General features: G+C 34.5%; 1 protein-coding gene and 3 long non-coding RNA genes across 4 annotated transcripts; 2 read left to right on the forward strand and 2 right to left on the reverse strand.

Annotated features, from left to right (window-relative positions):
* Positions 1 to 2,053: 2,053 nt before the first annotated feature.
* Positions 2,054 to 2,310, reverse strand: LOC122518933. Its single transcript, XR_006304193.1, has 2 exons — positions 2,222 to 2,310; positions 2,054 to 2,110 (listed from the first exon to the last, which is right to left on the reverse strand). It is a non-coding gene; the product is annotated as an uncharacterized LOC122518933 (long non-coding RNA).
* A 77-nt stretch (positions 2,311 to 2,387) lies between these two features.
* LOC122518931 lies at positions 2,388 to 3,078 on the reverse strand. Its single transcript, XR_006304191.1, has 3 exons — positions 2,907 to 3,078; positions 2,593 to 2,775; positions 2,388 to 2,508 (listed from the first exon to the last, which is right to left on the reverse strand). It is a non-coding gene; the product is annotated as an uncharacterized LOC122518931 (long non-coding RNA).
* Positions 3,079 to 16,114: 13,036 nt separating this feature from the next.
* On the forward strand, positions 16,115 to 18,988 carry LOC122518859 (4-coumarate--CoA ligase 1-like). Its single transcript, XM_043637976.1, is given in 7 exon segments — positions 16,115 to 16,287; positions 16,353 to 16,564; positions 16,705 to 16,836; positions 16,918 to 17,212; positions 17,745 to 18,193; positions 18,195 to 18,271; positions 18,400 to 18,988. Coding segments are annotated over 7 exon segments (1,398 nt in total). The 5' UTR covers positions 16,115 to 16,173; the 3' UTR covers positions 18,519 to 18,988.
* Positions 18,989 to 24,990: 6,002 nt separating this feature from the next.
* Positions 24,991 to 26,152, forward strand: LOC122518937. The gene is made up of 2 exons (XR_006304196.1): positions 24,991 to 25,208; positions 25,835 to 26,152. It is a non-coding gene; the product is annotated as an uncharacterized LOC122518937 (long non-coding RNA).

A 26,152-nucleotide genomic window follows, 5' to 3' on the forward strand; every position in this document is an offset into this window, starting at 1 on the left:
GCCAACGTCTCACACAACAGTTAACATTCCTGATACAAAAAATACTATACCGACACAGAATACCTGATGAATGGCGAACTAGTACAACTATAGTTATGTTTAAAAAAGGAGACAAAAAACTGTCTACAAACTACAGGGGAATAAATCTTTTAAACACTTCACTGAAACTAACAACAAAGGGTATAACGAATAAAATTTACAGCTTAACGAATCTAGAAGACGAACAACAGGGATTCAGATCTGGCAGATCGTGCACAGACGCGATTTTCATTATAAGACAGATAACAGAAAAATCAATTGAATACAACAGAACAGCATACGTGTGTTCGATTGATTTGGAAAAGGCATTCGACCGTGTGCAGTTAAAGGATGTTATACACCTCTTTTATAACAGGCAAATTCCGAATAATCTTATCAAGACCATAGAGAACATCTATAGAAACAATAAGATCCAAGCAAAGATAAATAGTGCCTTTCCTGAAGCGATTGATGCAGGTCGTGGTATCCGACAAGGGGATTCCCTATAAGCCCCCTGCTTTTTAACATCATTATTGGCGAAATAATAATGTAATATTACTAAAAGGATATAAAATGGGCAACAAAGAAATAACCACCCTATGCTATGCTGATGACGCTGTATTAGTGGTCGAAAACGAGGATGATCTACAACGTCTACTATACCGATTTAACTGCATAACCAAATCATTCAATATGAAGATATCGGCCCAGAAAACTAAATGCATGACAACATCAAAGACACCGTTAAGATGCAAACTGGAAATTGAAGGGAAGGTTATTCAGCAGGAAATGAGATTTAAGTACCTAGGAATAGAAATCTCAGGGTATGGTGATGTTGAAGCAAAGGTAAGAGAACAGACAATGAAGGCATCCAGAACAGCGGGTTGTTTGAATGACACAATATGGCGAAACAATATATAGAGATATAGTAATAACAATATATAGAGACCAAAGCAAGAATTTATAAGGCAACGGTGAGACCTATTATGACATATACCGCAGAAACTCGACCAGACACAGCGAAAACGAAACAGTTACTAGAGACAACTGAAATAAGAGTTCTTCGCAGAATAGTTGGAAAATCACTACTGGACCGAGAGAGAAGTGAAGATATAAGAAGAACATGCAAAGTGGAGAACGTTAACGAATGGATACTAAGTAAAAAAAAAGAATGGAACGAACATATTAGCAAAATGAACAACAGAAAAATCGTCAGAATTGCATGGGATAAGTCACCGGTTGGCCGCAGAAGTACGGGGCGCCCACGAAAACGATGGTGCGACAATTTAACAGTGCAATAGGCAGAAAAACGTCGTTACGAAACAGGCAACTTGCCTAAACTAAAGAATGAAAAAGAAAAAGAAGATGTATGAATACCTTTTGTATCTCTAGACAGTGTGCGCGCAATTAATGGACCAGGATGGAAAAGACGTAAAGTTTCCTTGATGACTCGTTCTAAATATTTCATTTTCTTAGTATCTTTCATTGTAATAGGAATATTTTTCGGATCGCTTGAGCCGTACAAATCGTACAACTATTCGTATACTTGATTCTGGAATTGAAAAAGCCGTATACATGATACAAGTTTTGTATGAAAATATAATTGATTTTTGAAAGATATTGACAAATAAGGTACTGCTTAAGTACAATCTGTGCGTACTTGAATGTCTGGAAACGTGGCCAGCATTAAAAATAAAAATGAAAGTGTATTAGCGGCAGTATCGCTTCCCTAAAAAATAATACAAATTGATTTCTAGTTTTAATGGATTAAAAGAAATTTTATCTAATCTGAAATAAATTCATCTTACTGCAAAAACCATTGTATTTATTTCATCACGAATATTTGCCTCCGAATATACTCCGGACTCGTAAAGCGATTTAAATATGACGTCTAGAAATGAACTAGTATCTTTTCCTTTAATTACAGAAGAGCATAATTATATATTATTTATAATTATTATAAAAGGAATTTTTCTATAAATACGTTATTAAAAGAATATTTTTTCAAATGGTTATTTTTACTTGAATATAGACATTTTCCTTCCTGGGTAAAGTTATCCTTGTGCATTGACTCCTTCTTTTTCTTTATAATCTTGACGAATGAAAGTTATATACATGAATGAAATATTAATTTTTTTAGAAAAATATATATATTAATGAAAATTGAGATAATTAAAAGTGTGAATAATCGTTTTATTTATACCTCGCTCGTTATTTTATTAATGTGGGAAAGATATTCTTGTAGACGTTTTCCCTTAGATGAATTGTTAAATATAATATTTGGATGTAACCAGAATTTTATTATTCTTTGTATAGTTATGTCCATCACTCTAAATAAAAATAAAATTCACAATAAGAGGACAAATATGCAATAATAGTAGATTACAATATAAATAAAAAAATATTTTACTAATTATTACTTTGACATATATTTATCAAGATTACAATCCGGATCGCTCTGCAAATTTAAGTCACTTTCCAATAGGCTATCTGTCAGTAAAAAAAAAATAATTTTTAGAAAATTTTAATATTTCCATACATATATTTGAACTTTTCAGAATATCCATATCTCACCATATATGATGTCCAACGTACAAAGATGTACGTAATGCATGAAATCTATGTTTTTTTCGTTAGTAGTTTCTAAAATGTTATTTAGTCTGTTTGAATTTTTTACTATTAAGTCCACATAAGTTGAAACCATTTTTTCTTTGAATACTGGATGTAAGATATTTCGATGAATCTTCCATATGGATGCTTTCAATAAGAAAATATTTCTTACTTTAATTTTTTATAATGTTTTTTTTTCTCTATATTTATTTATTAAAAAATAGACAAAGAGAGATCCTTATATATATATATATAGCACGTGTAAACTTATAGTTTACCTGGTGCAGTAAACACTCCATTACCCAAAGAATATTTTACAAAGTCATATACAGCACTTTTTTCATAACCGTTAGAACTTTTTGATAGAAACTAAAAAGAAAGCAAAAAATTTATGTAAAAAAGCCGAAATAAGAGAAAATCTAATTCGGGCAAACCGTTTATAACGAAGTGCAGTAAATTTGATAAATCTTTCCTCAATACTTTCAGGATCATCGAAGATTATGACTAATTGAGGGCCTAACCACAATAGCCACGGCGAAGGATAGTTTTCAGATAATTTCTTTACTTTATGAGATATTTCTAATTGTAAGACAATGTCATTCAATAGAGATCGCATAAATATAAACATTATAAAAATATACCTTTTAAATCACCAAGAAATAGATTCAGGTTTCCAATTAAAGGGTAAGCTTTAGGTCCCGAAAATTTTTTTACCATGTTATACTCACGAAATCTATTTATTATATATTTCAGAACATAGAATAACATTATTATTATTGCTGTTTGAGCAATAACTTTATTCATATATCACATATTTAGTTAAACAAATACAAAATTATAAAACAAGCAAAAATAGTTTTAAAATACTGCAGGGCCCTCTCTTGTAGGCCAAGAAGTGATATTAAGTTTAAACTCCGCAGCGACTTCTTGTATCTTACGAGATTCAACAGATACTAGAAAAGAATCATCACACGGGGAACCTATTTAAGCAAGATCGAGATCATACTTTGTCCAGGCGTCAAGATGTCAGGTTAAACACGTGTTGACAAAATTAGTCAAGAAGCTGTATTTTATTAATTTATTTATTCCGTGCGTATCGATACTAGTTTGCATACTCGGAATGAATCGTCTACGTAGTTTCTTAAACTAGAAAAGAGAAGTTAATCGATGTTAGGAACATAATTGCTTCTTAAAGAAATCTTCTCTTTCCCTTTTCTCTGTTTGACCTTGTATTATGTTAATTAGTAATTACTAGATAAACGAGATACATTAAGAGGGAAGGAAAAAGTGTTTCGAATAAAGGTCAAATTGAAATGACTTTTTTTTGTATTATTATATAATCGTTTCGATTAGTTATAATTATTCAAGATAAAATAGACAGTTTTTCTTATCTTATTAAAATGTTTAATTAATGTGCTAGAATAATTTTTTTTTATGGCACGTGTTTTTCTCGTATGATTTGTTATGTATTTCTACTACGTGTTTTATTACACTGTCTTGGCTGAAGCAGATTCAATAGAAATTCGTTAGAAAGTTATTGTTAGACAAAATCATAATAGTCTGAGAGTCAGTGGTCAGCAAAATGCATGTAGTTTACAAAAATCCCAATTTCGTTCAGTCAATCTCTAATACCTACTATACATTAGGCGAAAATTAACTAATAGGCCAGTCAAAAAGAGCAAATCTGGCCATTTTTTAGGTAACACAATTTGAATATTTGATATATTGTAAGGGTTTTTCGACGTTTTGCTCTTTAATTAAACATTAATTAAACATTTTAATAAGATAAGAAAAACTGTCTATTTTATCTTGAATATTAACTTATAACTAATCGAAACGATTATATAATAATACAAAAAAAAGTCATTTCAATTTGACCTTTATTCGAAACACTTTTTCCTTCCCTCTTAATGTATCTCGTTTATCTAGTAATTACTAATTAACATAATACAAGGTCAAACAGAGAAAAGGGAAAGAGAAGATTTCTTTAAGAAGCAATTATGTTCCTAACATCGATTAACTTCTCTTTTCTAGTTTAAGAAACTACGTAGACGATTCATTCCGAGTATGCAAACTAGTATCGATACGCACGGAATAAATAAATTAATAAAATACAGCTTCTTGACTAATTTTGTCAACACGTGTTTAACCTGACATCTTGACGCCTGGACAAAGTATGATCTCGATCTTGCTTAAATAGGTTCCCCGTGTGATGATTCTTTTCTAGTATCTGTTGAATCTCGTAAGATACAAGAAGTCGCTGCGGAGTTTAAACTTAATATCACTTCTTGGCCTACAAGAGAGGGCCCTGCAGTATTTTAAAACTATTTTTGCTTGTTTTATAATTTTGTATTTGTTTAACTAAATATGTGATATATGAATAAAGTTATTGCTCAAACAGCAATAATAATGTTATTCTATGTTCTGAAATATAAATAGATTTCGTGAGTATAACATGGTAAAAAAATTTTCGGGACCTAAAGCTTACCCTTTAATTGGAAACCTGAATCTATTTCTTGGTGATTTAAAAGGTATATTTTTATAATGTTTATATTTATGCGATCTCTATTGAATGACATTGTCTTACAATTAGAAATATCTCATAAAGTAAAGAAATTATCTGAAAACTATCCTTCGCCGTGGCTATTGTGGTTAGGCCCTCAATTAGTCATAATCTTCGATGATCCTGAAAGTATTGAGGTAAGATTTATCAAATTTACTGCACTTCGTTAGAAACGGTTTGCTCGAATTAGATTTTCTCTTATTTCGGCTTTTGTTTACATCAATTTTTTGCTTTCTTTTTAGTTTCTATCAAAAAGTTCTAACGGTTATGAAAAAAGTTCTGCATATGACTTTGTAAAAAATTCTTTGGGTAATGGATTGTTTACTGCACCAGGTAAACTATAAGTTTACACGTTCTTCTTTCTTTATTAATACAAAAAAACAATCTATATCAAATTACAATACAGTATTTTTTAAGTATGTCTTCCAGAGGAATTCTGGTAAAAATAGTTTTCTTTGTTTATGATTGCATATAATGTCCACACACCCAGACATCTATATATACGGATCTTCCTTTGTTTCTTCTTTAATTAATAAATATATAGGGAAAAAAAACATTATAAAAAATTAAAGTAAGAAATATTTTCTAATTCAAAGCATCTATATGGGAGATTCATCGAAAAATCTTAAATCCAGTATTCATAGAAAAAATGGTTTCTTCTTATGTGGACTCAATGGTAAAAAATTCAAACAGACTAAATAACATTTTAGAAACCATTAACGGAAAAAACATTGATTTCATGCATTACATACATCTTTGTACGTTAGACATAATATTCCGTGAGATTTGGATATTTTGAAAAGTTTAAAAAATATGTATGGAACCATTAAAATTTTCTAAAAACAATTTTTTTTTATACTGACAGAAAGCCTATTGGAAAGTGATTTAAATTTGCAAAGCAATCCGGATTATAAACTTGGTGAATATATGTCGAAGTAATAATTAGTAAAATATTTTTTTATTTCTATTGTAATCTACTATTATTGCATATTTGTCTTCTTGTTGTGAATTTTATTTTTATTTAGAATTATGGACATAACTATACAAAGAGCACTGAAATTCTGGTTACATCCAAATATTTTATTTAACAATTCATCTAAGGGAAAACGTCTACAAGAATATCTTTCCCACATTAATAAAATAACGAGCGAGGTATAAACAAAACGATTATTCACACTTTTAATTATCTCAATTTTCCTTAATATATATTTTTCTAAAAAAATTAATATTTTATTCATGTATATAACTTTCATTCATCAAGATTATAAAGAAAAAGAAGGAGTCAAAGCACTAGGAAAACTTTACCCAGGAAGGAAAATGTCTATATTCAAGTAAAAATAACCATTTGAAAAAATATTCTTTTAATAATGTATCTATAGAATAATTCCTTTTATAATAATTATAAATAATATATAAATATGCCCTTCTTTAATTAAAGGAAAAGATACCAGTTCATTTCTAGACGCTATTTTCAAATCATTTTACGAGACCGGAGAATATTCGGAAGCAGATATTCGCGATGAAATAAATACAATAGTTTTAACAGTAAGATGAATTTATTTCAGATTAGATAAAATTTCTTTTCATCCATTAAAAGTACAATACAATATGTATTATTTTTTAGGGAAGCGATACTGCCACTAATATACTTTCATTTTTATTTTTAATGCTGGCCACGTTTCCGGACATTCAAGTACGCACAGATAGCTCTTAAGCAGTACCTTATATGTCATTATTTTTAAAAATCATATTTATTTTTATATAAAACTTGTATCATGTATTCGGCTTTTTTGATTCTAGAATCAAGTATACGAAGAGTTGTACGATTTGTACGGCTCAAGCAATCCGAAAAATATTCATATTTCAATGTAAGATACTTAGAAAATGAAATATTTAGAACGAGTCATCAAGGAAACTTTACGTCTTTTCCCTCCTGGTCCATTAATTGCGCGCACACTGTCTAGAGATACAAAAAGTATTTATACATCTTCTTCTTCTTCTTCATTCTTTAGTTTAGGCAAGTTGCCTGTTTCGTAACGACGTTTTTCTGCCTATTGTACTGTTAAATTGTCGCACCATCGTTTTCGTGGGCGCCCCGTACTTCTGCAGCCAACCGGTGACTTATCCCGTGCAATTCTGACGATTCTTCTGTTGTCCATTTTGCTAATACGTTCGTTTCATTCTTTTTTTTTTACTTAGTATCCATTCGTTAACGTTCTCCACTTTGCATGTTCTTCTTATATCTTCACTTCTCTCTCGGTCCAGTAGTGTTTTTCCAACTATTCTGCGAAGAACTCTTATTTCAGTTGTCTCTAGTAACTGTTTCGTTTTCGCTGTGTCTGGTCGAGTTTCTGCGGTATATGTCATAATAGGTCTCACCGTTGCCTTATAAATTCTTGCTTTGGTCTCTATATATTGTTATTATTATATCTCTATATATTGTTTCGCCATATTGTGTCATTCAAACAACCCGCTGTTCTGGATGCCTTCATTGTCTGTTCTCTTACCTTTGCTTCAACATCACCATACCCTGAGATTTCTATTCCTAGGTACTTAAATCTCATTTCCTGCTGAATAACCTTCCCTTCAATTTCCAGTTTGCACCTTAACGGTGTCTTTGACGTTGTCATGCATTTAGTTTTCTAGATCGATATCTTCATATTGAATGATTTGGCTATGCAGTTAAATCGGTGTAGTAGACGTTGTAGATCATCCTCATTTTCGGCCACTAATACAGCGTCATCAGCGTAGCATAGGATGGTTATTTCTTCGTTGCCCATTTTGTATCCTTTTAGTAGTCTTAGATTTCTTATTCTTTCGTCCATAATGATGTTAAAAAGAAGGGGGCTTAGGGAATCCCCTTGTCGGATACCATGACCTGCATCAATAGGTTCAGTCAGGACCCCGTTTATCTTTGCTTGGATCTTATTGTTTCTGTTGATGTTCTCTATGGTCTTGATGAGATTATTCGGAATTTGCCGGTTATAAAGGAGGTGTATAACATCCTTTAACTGCACACGGTCGAATGCCTTTTCCAAATCAATCAAACACACGTATGCTGGTCTGTTGTATTCAATTGATTTTTCTATTATCTTTCTTATGATGAAAATCGCGTCTGTGCACGATCTGCCTAATCTTAATCCCTGTTGTTCGTCTTCTAGATTCGTTAAGCTGTTAATTTTATTCGTTATAACCTTTGTTGTTAGTTTCAGTGAAGTTTTTAAAAGATTTATTCCCCTGTAGTTTGTAGGGAGTTTTTTGTCTCCTTTTTTAAACATAACTATAGTTGTACTAGTTCTCCATTCATCAGGTATTCTGTGTTGGTATAGTATTTTTTGGATTAGAAATGTTAACTATTGTGTGAGACGTTGGCCACCATATTTTAGTAGTTCGTTTGGGATTCCATCTTGCCCTGGGCTCTTCCTATTCTTTAGTTTTCGGATAGCTGTTTCTTCATCATTGGACTCAATTTGTATGTCGTTTTTAGTTACTATTTCTGGCGTATTTAGTTCCACTTGAGGGTCTTCTGATTTATTGAGTTCTGTTAAGTAACTAATCCAGGTTTCTCTTGTGATCTGATTTGTTTCGACCATTTCATTGACCTGTTTTCTTTGATTTCTAATAAAGCGCTAGATTTGTTTTTGGAGTCCATAAAAGTCACTCTCCATTCTCTTCGAAAAAATCTCCCAATGATGGTGTTTTGTTTGCCTTTCTAATGTCGCTGTTTGATTCCGGATTCGTCTATACATTTCGTATGATTCAGGTGTTCGTAATGTCCTATAGTTAAGGTATGCTATTTTCTTTTTTTTGCATATTTCCTTAATCTCTGGGCGGAACCAAGGAGTTTTGATCATTCTAGCCCGGTTTTTTACAGCTCGTGTTCCCAGGGCTTCATATGCAGCTTCTAAAATGTTAGTTTTCAGTTTCTTCCAGGTTGTGTTTATATTATCCTCTTCTTTTATTGGGTTTATTTCGATATTATCCTTTAACCTGTTCTCATATAGTTGTTTAGTTGGTAAGTTCCATAGTGACTCGATGTTTATTTTCGGTTCTTGAGTTGCTCGGGCAAGATTGCTTTGGGGTTTAAACTTCATTCTTATTTTTGCTAGTAGCAGGCTATGATCGCTTCCTACATTCGCGGAATTTAACGTCCTGATATCTAGTATTTGGTGTGGTTGGATGTATCTATTGGTAACAATATAATCAATTGTGGACCAGAAGCCTCAGGTGTTTCTGTATGTGAATTTGTATTGCTCTTTGTGGTTATAAAATGTAATGTTAATCCTTAGCTCGTTAAATGTGCAGAATTGTGTCATAAGTTCTCAATTATCATTTAACACATTTTCGTTGAACCTTTGTTTAAATCCAGGTATTATTTCATTTCCGATGCGGGCGTTAAAATCTTCAAGGATTATTATTTGTTGGTTATTTGGTAATGATCCGACTATATTTTGTAGTTGGTCGTAGAAGGCTTCTCTTTCTTCTTTTGGTTTATTATCTTCGGATGCATAAATTGACACTATATTTAATTTTTGGTCTTCCGCTTTCATTTTTACCACCAATATTCGTGAAGATACGTAGCTAAACTCTTGTATGTTGTTTTTGTATTTCTTAGATACTGCGATGGCTACCCCTTCCTTTGTTCTGACTTGTTTTTCTACCCCACTATAGATCACTAAATAGTCATCGTATTGCAATTGACCTTTGCCTTTCTTTTTGGTTTCTTGTAAGGCGCATATATCCATTTTATTACCTTTCAGTTCTTTTAGGGTTTCTTGATCTTTATTATTGAATGATTTGATTTTCCAGGTAGCTAGACGTATTATGTGTTTTTTTTCCAATTCGTTGTTCTTTTCGTTGTCCTTTTGATTGCATGGGTCGTCATCTGTGGATCAGTCCTATTCCGAGGCAGAGTACCATTTCTATGAGCAATTTTTTTTTTTATGTTGGGTAGGGAGCTAACCTGATCCAACAACCTTCCTCCTTTTCCCGGGCTTAGGACCGGCAACATGATCGCTGATCTCGATCTGCCCAGCGATCATGCAGGCGGAGTTGTTCCAAAATATACTAGAAAAATATTTAACATAGAACCGCTACTGTAATGAACTGCAAAAAAGAAGAATGTTATTTCAAGTAAATACAATAATACTGTATCATTGAGAATAGAAAAAAAAAGATCTCTTTTGGCTCTAATATGGTTTAGTTCTCATATACATACGTATTTTCTCTTCTTCCTCCTCTTTTTTTTTCTCAAAGTGGGTCACCCATCCAAGAACTAATCGTACTTAGCGCTGCTTTACTAAAATGATCGAGCGGGAAGTAGTTCAATCACCGCGCCATGGCTGTTGACGCATAAAGTAATTCGATATATCTCTCTTATATTTAGTGTAGACTGATATCTATATATTAATATTTTTTTTTCTTTTTTTATTCTTTTATATATATAATAATAATAATTATTATTACTTTTTTCTTTAAGTTATTTTTTTTCTTTGAATTTTTTTTTTTGAAGTTATTTTTGAGGTTATTGAGGCTATATTCGTTTTTGTACGGCAAAGAAGTATAACTTCTTACGTGCGTACATAAGTACACACACCAGTTTTTTTTATTCAAGGTTCATTATTTTTGACAATAAATTAAGAAACGGCGTGCAATAAGCATCAAGATTCGATTTAAAAATGCCGCGCCTATACTCCGATATATATAGATATATAGAACGTTCAACATTCGATGGACAAGAAGAAAAATTCTTGCTACCGAAAGAAAAAATATAAAAAGAGAAATATCAGAACGCTCAACAATCGATGGCCAAGGACAATAATACTCGTTATCGCATGATAAATAAAAAGAGAGAAATATTGGTTTGTTCTCTCATTCGCACTTTCATTCAAGACCGAGAGTCCCGAAGATTGCCGAAGATCCTTCGTTTGTTTATTAGTGCACACGGACGCTCGCACGCATACTAGCTCGCTCGCGTGTAAAACGCGACGGAGGGATAAGCTTGCTTTCTCCCACTCTTACAATTTTTTCCCCATCTTCAATCCAATTTTATTCGCTTATTTTTGAAAATACGAAGATAACTCATAGAACATTTTTTTAGTATTTTTCAATTCTCTACAACTTTTGTTTGAAACTTTTTTCGATTAAATGCCTAGATTCTAAGATAAGGCCATTTTTTACCCTTTTTTACCCTTTTTCTCAAAACCTCGGGATCAAATTTAAATAAAATTAGCACCATTCGATTCAGCGTCGTCAACTTACCCTTAGGACAAAGATGCACGCGTTTAGCTAAAAAACTGGAAGTTAGGCCCGCGTTGACTGGCCTATGACTACAATTGGGCTATAAAGGTATAACATTTCATGTTTCAGTTAACTTTAGTATCATAAAAGCACAAGTCATGGTTACAATGCAATTTAAATTATTGCACGATAAAATGTCTGATATTTATTTCAACTTATGACCCAAAAAATAAAATAAAAAAAAGATAAAATATACATACATGTAGGATTCAATACAAAGTGAATAGAATGTTTCCATGTAAATGCAATAATAGCTGTTTGCTGCTTAAAGGCTATACGATGACTAACTTACATAGCAACGTACTCACTCATACTCTCTCATTTCCCTCACACCATCACAATAAAGGGCGATATTTCTTATGTCTTTTCACTTATTCGAATATTTAGTAACGATCGTTCTCGAATATTCATATCTTAATTCATAGCCCCTTTGTCTAATTTCCCTTCCCACATACATATATGTAACTAATTTAATATAATACATAATTAAAATGAGCATGACGATATAAATTTTAATCATTGCATGAGAAAATATAACAAAAAAAATAATAAGAAAACTTATTAAAAAAAAAAGAAAAAACAAAATCGGTCGACGGATAATTGCAAGTTGTAATCAATTAAAACACGTGATATTTATCCTCTTATTTATAAACGAATAAGCACTTACGTTTCTAGATAATAATTAAATGAGTATCACGCTTCGAGATAATAACTAAATAAGCATCACGTGTTTAGATAACACCTAGATTATAAAAACAAAGCAAGAAAATAATATAAAGATAAAGAGAAATAGAAATAGAATGTAAAGATTGAAATGAGAATTAAATCTCTCGCTAAGATAGGGAATTTCCTAAACAATACCAATCAAACCGAAATCGCAACGTTTGAAAAAGTATAGCCTGGAGAGTGTGTATTGAAGGGGGTTGTAGTAGTGGTGGTGATGGTGGTAGTGGTAATGGTGGTGGTGGTGGTGATGGTAATGGTGGTGGAAAAGAGGGGGTGCGCGCGCGACTTCGTCCTTGTTATTTATTGTTCGGCCCGATGAGCGTCATTTTAAATTTCGATATAAATTAATTTAAGAGGCAAACGGGGAAGAGGGAAGGGAAGGGAAGGGGGGGTTTAAGCGAAAGCACGCGGGTTGAGCGAACGCACCCTTTAGAAAGAAAGAAGAAAGAAGGAAGAAGGAAAGCAGAAAAGAAAGAAAGAAAGAAAGGAAGGAAGAAAGAAAGAGGGGGGCGGAGAAGGGGCGGACGGGGTAGGACGGGGCGTAATGACTCGAAAAATGAAGTTCTTGTAGCCTTGCGAGAGAATCTCATCGTCTTCCCCTTCCTCACCCTGTCACCCTATTTCACCTAACGCCAACCCTCTCTCTTTCTCTCGTCCTCCGAGCCTTTTCACTCTCTTCCTCCGGTAAACCACCCCTTCCCGCTCTCTCTCACTCTCTCTCTCTCTCTCTTATTTTTCGTCTCTCTTTCTTTCTCTCGCATTTAGCCCCTTCGCTATCAACCTTCAACTCACTTCCACAACCCCTCTACTTCTCTGATATACCACGAAAATCTTCCCCACTCCGAAGCTCCACCTTCCTTTCCATCTCCACGCAGAAACTCAACGTAGCTTGCTGAAATATCCTTTCGTCTCTCTCTCTCTCTTTCTCTCTCTCTCTCTCTCTATTTCATTCCCTCTTCCACCCTTCCATCCACGCCCAGGCATTTCGCTTTCGCCATTATCTTAAGTAAACAGACTACCTGCGCGCTCGAGAATTCCTGATAAAGTCACATGTTATCAAAATTCTGAATTCTCTCTCTCTCTCTCTCTCTCTCTCTCTCTCTCTCTGTTACTCAGACTCTTTCTCAGTCGTTGTACTTATCGTCGAAGCATCCTTTATTCAATAAGTGCGAGAAAGAGGCCATCGTTAATTCCGTTAAGTCTTAGCCGCGCATTAATACGCAACGAAGAGAAGGAGAAGTTACGAAATCGCTCGATTCTACGAACGCGGATGACGATGATACACAGGGGTTTGCTTGCGGGGGGGGGGTTTGAAGAAGGGTAACGGGGGTAGGTTGTAGGGGAAAGGATGGGTGGTGGTTGGCTGCAGATCGCATCCCCAGCTGTGGCTGCTCTGACGGATATGTCTGGAGACTCTGAGATATATTGCTCAGGATCTGTTCTGAAAACGATTAAGAAGACAGACACAAGTATAGTAAACGTGTGTCTCCCTCTCTCTCTCTGTCTCTCTACCTGCCCGTCTGTCTGTCTGGTTGTCTGTCCGTCTCTGTCTGTTTATCTATCTATCCGTCCCTCTCTCATTCGTATGAGTAATTAACGATACATAACTCGAGTTCTCGCTTATCTACTACTATACCGCAAGACCTAATAAACCTGTTTTATTTTTTATATTTACATTTATTTCCTCAATTAAGTCAATCAAATAATTTATTTAATGCCGCCGATAATAGGAGATAAGATTATTGTTAATACGATAATAATCCAATTAAAAAGTAATAATTTTACGATATTATTATTATTATTATTATTATTATTATTATTCGATTAATTAGAATTTGATTGAGAGCGAGCAAGGTTTAACAATATCTTTCACAATGCGTATTGTCTATCGCGTTGATTGCGAAGGAATGGTCTAAAACGACTGTTACAAATAGTCTTTATATCCTTCCAAAGTCCAAAAAAAAATGAAAAATAAAAACAAAAAGAAAAAAGATAAAGAAAAATGAAAAAAGAATAGAAAAAAAAGAAGATAGACAGCGTTTAAACTCTTTCGCCAGAATACGAGTAATGGTTCGGCGCCAGACTTTTATCATTTATGCAGACAAAATCCAACTGAGGGGAGGCTGAAAGGTACCGTGGAAGCTTTATATAAAAAGGAGCCCCTGTCTCTTCTTTCCCCTCTTGTCCCCCCATCACCTCAATCCCTCCCTTCCTTCTCTCTCTTTCTCTTTCTCTCTAAGTGTACAAGTAAAGCCGAGACTCTGACACCTTCTCAACCCCCTATCCAACTCACTTCACCTGTTCCCTTGTACCTACTCTAACAGTAAGCCAGCTCGGTCTCTCGGTCTATTCGGTCATAAGTATTCCAGGGGTGTCTAGGCACGCCGCATGAAACCAAGAATTGCCGGTATGCGATTCGCGTGTCCCAGTATGGCCGCCTACAATCAGAGTGGCACGCGGCTCCATCCCAGGACAACCTTGGTCAACCCTACCTACCTTCCATCCTGCATGGAACCACTTCCGCGTACACGTCCAGACTAGAAGCCAACCCTGAAGAGTGAATCTCCAGCACTTCAATGATTCCCGCCAATGCATTCTCATCTCTCCTTCTCCTTCTCCTTCTTCTCTTCCTTCCTTCTTTCCTTCCTTCCTTCCTTCCTTCCTTCCTCACTTACTGGTTGGAAACAGTGTGACGACATCCACGTGGGATGCTACTCTCGTCTCTCGGATATCCCCCTGCAACACTCTGATACACACATTCTATCAGTTTCTATCCCAACATACAAGACCCAAATGTTTTCATGACATACCTGCAAGATTAAAATTGGTTCAAATATTTTCCCTATACACTTGGAATTAATGTTGAATTTTAAATGTACTTGAGCATGGTTTGCATGTTTATACCATGTATTCTCGAGTGAACTATGCATCTCCATACTTTGGGCGCAATCTTGAAATAAAATATCAATCGTTTTTTAATTTGTTTTATTAATTGTTATTCAACGTTAAAGGCATACGCCTAAATTGTATATTTAATGGAATATAAAAAAGCAGAGTGTGTACGTATACGTGTTACGTAAATTCCCTTGCGAACTGTAAATTTACAAAATCAAATAAACACGAGCATTCAATCTCCCTTTTGCTTTGAGAATTCGCTAAAACGAAATCTCAAACTCTGTAACGATTCTCTTAGAAACACGTTTGCTACATGTCTTATCTGCAATGGCATCGTTATCCACTGATGTCTTTAGTTGTTCAAATAGATACCAATAGACCTGAAGGCATTGTTAGATTCTATAGGCTGCGCCTGTTAGATCTGATCCTTTGAAACAGTTGGTCTCTCTGATCCCATTCAGCAATATTCTGTTTTCAAGATATAAGAATACTCCGATATTGCTTAATGCTATTCTCGTCCGATTTATTCCGAGATCAAAGAGACTTTCACTAAATCTACGTAACTTTTATATATTTTTTGTCTAAACCAAATCTTTAGCAATTGATAGTTGTTTGAATTATAAATTTGTTAATATTTCCAAAACAAATGTGTCGTATGATACAATCGAAAAATATATTTTCTGGAAAGGAGGATCGATTTTTTTTTTGAAGGTTGGAAATAATTTCATGAATTTGGACGGATATTTAGAAGATCAAACTGATCCATCTATTTGGCCTAACTTCGGTGTATTCGAACAGCTGTGGAAATGTTATCGCAGGGTTATTACTGTCGTTAGTATCGATTAACCAGCATATAGGATTTGTACGTGAACCCATCTGATAGTGACAGTGTTATTACCATTACCAACAATAAGCTACACTTCTGAAAACTATGAGATAATGATTGGGTTATGACCGTTCTAATGCTATTACGATTTACACATTTTATTAACATCAATTGTCGATAATGTCAAAATGAAATTCATTTTTTATCGTAGCAGGAATAGAAAAATTCAACAAAGATGTCTAAGAACGCAAGAATACTCAAAGGACCACCTAGAACCTTAGAAACAAATATTTCTTTAGGACAATGTATTTTAGAAAATTTACGAAAACACTATGACCATGTTTTTGAGGTAAGCAAGTACAAAATTCTATTAAATTTAATTGAATGCTAATTAAATGATTCCCTAATGTGCAGATTGACGCTGAAACTGGTCAATTTCTAACTTATAAAGATATGTTGGAAAATACGGTCAAACTAGCCGAGGTTTTAAAAAAACGCAACATCAAAGTCGAAGACAAGGTATCCATCATTGCCGAAAATCATTGCAATTGGTTGGTTGCAGCGTATGCGAGCATATACCTTGGTGCTGTTGTTGCACCGATGAATCCTACCTATACAGAAGGTTCGCAACAAATTATATACAATAATGATTACTTTTCAATATCTCAATGAAATTTGTTAGACATTTGAAACTATAGATAATAATTCAACTTGAACAATTGAACATAAAGCTAATTATAATGATCAAATTTATTATTTAGTTGAGCTACACTCTCGTTGATATCGGTGATAACAAGAAACGTCCGGTTGTTATTTTGTGCTCAAGTGGTACAACTGGTTTACCAAAAGGTGTTGCATTATCTCATTGGAATCTATTAAATATGGCTACTACTGTTGGGTAAGTTTACAATAATATTCTATAAATTAAACGATATCTCAATATGGTCAAGTTTTAAAATACAATCATTTTGAATTTCAGTACACCTAATTATTTAGATATTACGCGAGATACAAGAATGTTAGCGTTCCTGCCGCTTTATCACGGTTATGGGTTTGCTATGATGGTATTGATAACATATAACGGATCCACAGCAGTCCGAATAACCAATTTCACACCGGATCTAATGTTCAAATCTATCGAAAAATATCGTATAAATTTGTTACCGTTGGTACCGTCGGTGCTAATTATTCTTGCCAAACATCCGGCAGCAGCTACCTATGATTTTCGAAGCGTGAAAAGAGCATTCTGTGGTGCAGCTCCTTTACCAAAAGAAGTAACTTACGTTTTTCTGTAATAGTCCGGCGTGTAAGGTCCGATAAGTTATCGAAAGGAAAAATAAAATCAAATGGTAGAGAAAGAAAACGAGAGAGAAAGGGGTTGGAGGGGGTGGGGACAGGAAAAAGAGGGAATGTAAGTGCTAAATGCCAAAGCCGGTCTTTTACTTTTGCTCTAGGAAAAAGGGAAGTCGAATTTGAGACGCGGAAAAGTGAACAAAGAAAACCATTTCTCGTTTTCCCGAGTAAGAAAAGAAAAAAAAAATAAGAAAGAGGAAATAAAACGCTACTAACGGGAGGGGGAGGGGAAAAAAGCCGTTTACCGTGTCTCGTAGGAATTACATTTATAGATTGATATTACGTACGTTGTTCTTTAATTATTAACGACACGTCCCCGATGATATTTTTCATAATTATTTACGTCAATTATTCCGGTAACAAATAAACAATGTTGTAAATTTATAAAACAAATGAAAATAATTACTATTAGGGATAGATAAAATAATACGAGCGCGATAATCATTTTTTCAGATCCTGATGGAAGCGAAAAAACGATTGCACGTAAAATCAATTGAAAATGGTTACGGCATGACGGAACTTTCGGTGGTGACCGGTATCAGTGACAAAACTGGTAACAATGATTCCGCGCTTAGTAACATTGTACCCGGTGTACAATGTAAAATAATCAATCCAGAAACACAAGAGATCTTAGGACCAATGCAGAAGGGTGAATTGTGCGTCAATGGTGATCATATTGTAATGTTGGGTTATTACAATAATCTCAAAGCTACCAATGAAACGATCGATAAGGATGGTTGGCTTCATACCGGTGATGTTGGTTATTACAACGAAGCAGGTGACTTGTACGTCATCGATCGATTAAAGGAACTCATTAAATATAAAGGTTATCAGGTATCACCGGTTGAAATCGAAGTACTCTTGCTTTCTCATCCAGCTGGTAAAGACGTTGCCGTTGCTGGCGAAATTACCAACAGCTTTCATAGCCAAACAACCTAATTCCAAAATTAATCCTCAAGAAATTATTGACTTCGTTAAAAGTACGTGCATATAACGACATTTTTTTATTTATTATATCGTTTTAACTGAATTAATTTAACTAAATTATAAGGACAAATTTTCTTTATAATCGAATTGTTAACATTACAAAAAATGATATCATTTGCAGATCAATTGTCACCGCAAAAATGGTTGAGAGGTGGCGTACATTTTCTCGAATCTATTCCAAGAAATTCAACGGGAAAAGTAATGCGCCGAGAACTTAGAAATTTGGCATCTCGTTTGTAAATAGAAGAACAAACGTATTTTATATATCGAATATTATATAAACATGTATAGAGAAATTAACAAAAATGAATCAAATGAATACTTCGTATATTAAATTATATTATGAAAAATCAACTAGTCCAAATATGCAACATTTACGATCGATAAATTGATAATGAAGTTGCTTTATAAACGAATGTAATTTATTATTTGAACTATGTCGGATATAGAAAATCTAATAACAACGAGCAATGATAATATTTAAGTTTCGTATGGGTATGCGAAATAAAGTGGTGATACCTGTTGCGTTCGAGTCAAATACGTCAACCCCAAATGTGAAATAATGTATACACGTATAATAAAAATATTGTAATATTTATAAATGTTAGGTTTAAAAATAGTTTAATTTCGTTAATAATATTGGAGATAACAATTGTTCGATAATTCATATCTTATAAGAAGAATCTTATTGGGTGGGTAAAAAGGAAAAAGAAAAATGAGAAAGAAAAAAAAAAAGAAAAAGATAAGAAATAAATTTCAATTGAATTGATTCGAACGTTAATTAACAGTGTCCACTATCGGAGAAATTTAAATTTTACATCAGAGAAACTCTTTACAACTACAATTGAAGACACGTGAATGTGCGATACTTATATATGACGTATGAACATACAATACATACACGTAGTTAACATCGTCTGTGCATTCGTGCTTAACGTTCCTGTTGATTTAATTACAACGATAGCCCTCTGACAAATCTAATTGACGTGCATCAATTATTTGGCGAACGAAGGCCGTTTAATTCCCTTTCCAACTTGCCAGTGGCCGCGATTTAAACGATAATTCTATTTTTCACGGTGCTTTCCTAACGAACTTCTACGCCGTTTTTGGAAATAGGTGTTTCTACATTTTGAACCATTCTCTTACAGAGAAAAAAAAATGTGTAACAGGTTAGGTGTAATAAAGTTTGAAGAAAAATATCTCGTAATTTTTAATAACAAATATCTCAATAATTCATTCGTTATTACATATGCACGTATCTTAAAATATAATTATTATCTAATCGTTATGGGGATATTTTAAAAGATACATACATATATATATTTAATGTTAATTCAATTAGGGAAAAATAAAACATTGTATATTACTTATTTGAATACGATTAAATAAACTATCTTACCTGCAATAGAGATAATTTATTCGATTTTTCACAAAGTTCAACATCGTTTACATTTTTATCCATAAAAATGGAAATAAGTTTGCGCTTCAATTAAATACTATTTAATTATAAATTTACGATAAAAGTTGCATCAAAGTTAGGTTCAATAGGTGGATGAAAGATTGCGTAAAGGTTTCATTTGACGTTAACAACGTCAAATTCGACGCCACCCTTAAGTACTCGTCCTAATGGTGTCTTGGAAAAAAAATCTTATGGAAAATTTGTTCTCCTTGTTGAAAAAACAAAAGAAACACAAAAGTTGTACCATCAAAATTACACCGTTATTAAACTTAACGAAACATCGATGTCTCGAGTAATGTTAAAGAATGAACTTTAATAAAAAAATCGAATAGTAATTATTTGAAAAAATGAATTCAAACGATCTAACGAAATAAATATTGTACGTACCTCTACTACTACTACTTACAATACTCTCTCTCTCTCTCTCTCTCTCTATCTAAAAGACTTTGAAACGTGTTGTAATGTTGATAGGATGATCAGTGTTCGGTACGATTAAACGCAAAATTAAATTATAATTAGCCATACGTTCACGCTGCGAACGCATTTGGCAGGGATGAATGTTCGAGAGGGAAAGGGTTAAAAGAGAATATATATATATACATATATACATATATACATATATTCATATGTGGGATGCGAGCACCTCCAAGCCAAACACTTGGGTAGGCGTTCGTGAGGAGATTGGACGGTGGACCCTGGATAGCTCAATTGGTTAAAGAGCAGTCGCCCGGAAAGCGGAAGATCCGGGTTCGAGTCCCGGTCCAGTTTGTCCAACGGCCCAATTTTTTCACGAATCCTACATTTTGGGGGCTCAGCCGGAATGGAGGTTTGCTTCGTGTCACACTTCTACGACCGGGCAATAATTAGGGAGAAATAATTAATTGAACATCTATCAAAGGGAGGTTAGGCCGACGTAAAACGTATAGTGGCGACGTGAACGATTGGCTGGGGAACTAGGCAAGTCGGCCTTTAGACAGCAATGCGTTCAGGACTAAAGACGTAAGACGTGTAGTAAGAGGTCTACGACGAGGAAGGATAGATGGTTCAGGGAAGGGGTTTTCCATCCTCGTGTGAGTTATACAGCATTGGTTAAGCCTGTATTAGGGATCGAGGTTGGGAATATTTTGACAATTTTCGTGTCGCGCGAAATAGTGTGTGGCACCCTCGTGTGGGTTATACAGCGTGGTTAAGTCTGTATTGGGGATCGAGGTTGGACGCAGTTTTTGGTTTGTCGGTTCGTTGAAAAGATTTATAAGATGTCGAAATGACGAACATTCGGGGTCGAATGTAGTTGCGGGGGGGTAGAATGTGGGATGCGAGCACCTCCAAGCCAAACACTTGGGTAGGCGTTCGTAAGGAGATTGGATAGTGGGCCCTGGATAGCTCAGTTGGTTAAAGAGCAGTCGCCCGGAAAGCGGAAGATCCGGGTTCGAGTCCCGGTCCAATCTGTCCAACGGCCCAATTTTTTCACGAATCCTACACATATATACATAGAAGGTGAGTAGTTGAGAAGAGAAGGGAATATTCGAGGAATTAATTCGAAGCAGAAGCGGAAACGACGTAGATGCGTAGCTCAAAATCAACATTAACGCCGGTTCTCGAACGTGTAACGATCGAGACAACTAAAGCAACCATGATGATGATGATGATGATGATGGTGATGATGATGATGATGATGATGATGGTGATGATGATGATGATGATGACGCTTACGGATCCAACATGATTGATACGATCAATTCATTCATCGATCGCGATTTATCCGTAGTATCCGTTAGTGTTCGATATATAGAGATCATTCCAATCTACTTTCACCTAACCATTCGTGACATGCATCGAGCATGGCCACTTTAACCGATGTTCGATCGACTACTACCGATTTACAGGAGCCAGATACAAAATCGGCCCTTACTACTACCTACGGTTACATATATGCGATAATACTAGTACATTCGTTACACGATTCATAATACATAGGTATATACATTTATCTATGTACGTATATATATATGTGTGTGTGTGTGCGTATTGTAGGTGGACAATAGATATAACCAAGATTATCGGACATAACGCGGATAATAACGTGCTCGCGAAACCTTCGTATGAAAATGATATAGCATGAAAGGAAGGGGAGGAAGGAATCGGTGGTACAGGATGGGTACAGGATGGGTACAGGATGGATACCGAACGGTAAAAGAACGCTACGAGAAAGATCGTGAGAGTGAGAGAGAGAGAGAGAGAGAGAGAAAGAGAGAGGAAGAGAAAGAGGAAAGAGAAAGACAGCTTATCGCTCGACTGGATCCAATACAATGCGAACTATTGTACCCACGTTCGCCATCCACTCCAATTCCTAGGGTTGAGATATGCAGCCCAGGGCTCGAGCCTGCACTTTGTACCACGTTTAAACCTCTATATACTAGAGCACATTTGCTAAAGTTACCTCTATATACGTGTTTGTACGAAGATTTATGTGTGTGTTTCGGTGTGCGAGGGAACGAAGGAGAGAAAGAGAACGAGTTATGTCTAAAATTGGAAGGTGAGAAGAATGAGTGGAAAAGAGATAGGATTGTATGTACAGGATAAGGTAAGACAAAGTGAAGGTAAAAAATGTAAAATGTGAGTGAGCGAGAAAGAGATGGAATGGGATTGGTATTAACTCACTTTTCTCATTCTTATTTTCCTCTATTTCTTTTCTTCTTGAACATTTCGCAGCCTCCAAGATACGTGCCACACTTCCTAATCCCTTTCATCCATTTTCTATAAACTTGACGCAATTTCACAGAGGTGTGTTACGTTAAACTCGTTTCTTACACGTTTCTAAAAGTAACCTAACGTAGTACGATCACGTGCCGGACACCTTGTCATATCGGCATTTCCGAAAAGGGTCATTCCGTACAATATCGATCACTTTTTTAAAGTAACTTTCCTGATTTTCGTTCTATGTGTTGAATATTTTTAAGTCTTCGCTTATTTTCTAACGATTTTTTCGCGTTAAATGATTTTTATTATTATTGAAATTTATTAAATGTATTTTTTTCATCTCGTATGAAATAACACGAATATACTCCCCCGACACATTTCGTTCATATTTTTAATATAAATTTATCTAAAAATAACATATTTTTTGATATCGTTGGGAAAACATTCGTAATACGTACAAAAATTTGGAAAAATTGATATCGAAAAGAAAATATTTATATAATTTATATTCAAACGCGATTTCCAAATAGAATCATTTTGAATTATATCAAAATATGTAGTTATTAATTCGATAGTATTTGTGTTACATGATATAGATAAAGATAAATCATAAGTAATAATGTTTTCTAGATTTCATCGCGTGAAACAGGTTGCTGCTTTGGAGACCCACAGTCTTAAATTACATTTTATATCAGATTACATATTATTTACATGCCCAGTTATAAACTAAAAAATAGAAAATATATATACGTTTTCTTTAGTTTATGATGTTATCCGAATAAAGGTCCATCACGTAGGTACTGGGGATAAAATATTTATCATTTACTAAGCGAATGAAGATAAGTTATCACAGTAAGATAATCCTAAAAGTAGACAAAGGGCGAAGCATCATTCGTGCTACAACAGTAAGATTTATTTATTTCATTTATTAAATAATTTAATTAAATTTCAATTATACGATAGACGGACAAGAGATGAATTATTTTATATAAAAGCTACGTTTTATTTGATAGGAATGATCAAAGAGAAAATAATAGCAGTTAGTACAGAGTAAAGCCGTATGATGTTGTCACGCGCAGGTATCGTACTATTACTAAGGGAAATACTCTTCCTATCTCCTATGTAACCGAACTATTCATTATATTATGTTTGCGTTTTCAACTGAAAACAAATTTCCTATAACACACACGAAGTATTATTAATAATCTGTGATTACGAGAACAACGTCAATCTTCTAACAACTTAGTAATCTTTATTGACTGGAAATAACACCAATTTTAACTGCAAAAAAATTATAACTATTATAATCGCGTGTAATAAAATACAACAATAAAATAAATAAATTAACGTTATTACGATCGAATTTGAATCGTTAAAGCATCTTTTTTTACTAAACTATTAACAATTTTTTATATTAGATTCAACAACATTTACAAAAATTTTAATTCTAAAAATAAATTATAATTTCTAATTTTGAATATAAATGATCATACTTAATATTCTTCGACAACATTTCCAAAATCTAATTTTCCCAAAATATATCTACATAAAAGAAAATTATTTCACGTATCCGCCCACGCACGAACATTGATTTATTCGTAGAGATCGCGTACAACAAATCTTTCCAATAAACTTAAAAAATGTATTAACATTTAAACCGTCACGGTATACCTATACAAAAAAGAAAATATATATACATAATACATAATATATGGTATCGAATAAATGATTATGTAAGTTAAACGTATCGAAGGTATCTCGTCATGATGATCGTCGTCGACCGAATGGAAAATCAAAGTCTTACAGGACGTAAAATCGAATCGATATATCACCGTGCGGAGGCCGATCCTTTGTTTATTATAATGAACGAGCTTGCCTGTATATCCGACGGAGGATGGAAGCGTCGAGTGATATGGTGGAGAAGCGGATAACAGATACGAGCTGGAGGAAATCGCTAGCGTGCGGAGGAGGGTGAACAGATGAGGAGGAGTAGGAGGATGAGGAAGAGGAAGAGGAGGAGTTGGGAAGGGTGAGGGATGAGGGATGGGAGAGGGATGGGAGAGGGGTGTATGGAGGAGGACGCGTTTACGTGCGCCAGACATCCGATGATGCATAGTTGCTGTTGACATGCTGGAACGTCAGGCTCACATGACCTCTCGAGCGCAGCCATTATCCGCAAAGCGACCCCCGAATTGGGACAATAACCGCTTCGTGGAGTCGTATAAACGTGCGCTCGTGTGCATTCGCGCATCACCCAACCCGGGAGTTACTACTACTCCCTACTCTCCTTCACCCCCCTCCCAAACCCCACCCTCTAACCCCTTATTGTGTCACGTTACGTTCTGTTGTTTTGTGTTATATAAACGTCCCTTATTCTCTCTCTCTCTATCTATCTCTCTCTCTCTCTCTCACTCTCTTTCTTTCTTTCTCCCTTATTCTCTCACCCTCTCTTTCCATCTTTCTATCCGTTATGCAGTCTTTTGTTCATTTTCTACAAGGGACAAAAAGAGTAAAGCGCGTGAAACTATTATTGAAATTAGCATTCTCTGAAAACGGAACTACGCTTCCCCATAATTCTTTAGCAATCGCATTCTACTACCAACCGCGCCCTTCTTCGTCGATTTATGTGACGTGGAAACTCGTTCACCCTACCCCTTCTTCCTTCTCTTTCTCTCTCTCTTTCTCTTCTTCTCTAAAGTACATATACATCCGGAATTAAAATGAAAGCAAGTACAACAACTACTATCTACGAGCCCTACAAACTCCGAGTTGTAAGTTAATTAGCTACTACGACGTCGACGATAACCATGTCTTTTCCCTTTCTACGTTATTTTGCGAATAACAAAGGCGAGAAACTGTTTACGTTGAAACGAGACTGACCCTTTTATTTTCCGATCGTAGATTATTTCTCATGTTATCTCCACGCAAGGTGAAAATATAATGTCGCACTATTTTTTAAATCATTACTTCCGATTTTAATATATAAAATGAAACTGTTCTTGATCATGGAATAGAATTTAAATAAAATAATTTTTAATATATTTTTTTTTTCTTTACTTTACATAAATATTATAATATTCATCCCCCTCAATCCCCTTACCAAGATCTCTACACGCACACACACATATTATTTAATCGAAACTTTCTTGATAAAATATAATAGTTATTAACATTACCATTTTTATTACATTATTATTATTATTATTATAATCGTCTTGAACATTTTCTCGACATGTTTATAATATTGTTACAAATTCACTGACCATGCAACTTTGAAATGCACTCTCCAGATACGTTTGTATGCATGCATGCATGAATGCATGTGTACATGTACATACATAGAGAGGAAATTGTCGCATTGTAAGCGTTCGTAACTGCTCATTGCTTGTTTCGCTAGACTGCAGCAAGGTAGTGGAAATTTTGTGCAGCTTTTTGGTGAAAAATAACCAGGGATATCGTACGGTCCTGTCTAAAGCCAATAAAACTGGCTTCTACATTTCACCGGACGACATGCGAAATTAGTCGTAACGGGTCAGCTCGAACCTATCGGGTTCGACCCTCTATATAGTTATACTAATACCTTTGCACGATATCTATGTAAAAATATGAAAAGAATTTCATGTATTTAATGAATTTACAACGGTTCGACTATCATATTTCATCGTGTATTTAAATTAATCTTATTATAACTACAAATTATGAAGTAATTAGCACA

The sequence above is a fragment of the Polistes fuscatus genome, unplaced genomic scaffold (genome assembly GCF_010416935.1).
Source record: "Polistes fuscatus isolate 324 unplaced genomic scaffold, CU_Pfus_HIC Scaffold27, whole genome shotgun sequence".
Classification (NCBI taxonomy): domain Eukaryota; kingdom Metazoa; phylum Arthropoda; class Insecta; order Hymenoptera; family Vespidae; genus Polistes; species Polistes fuscatus.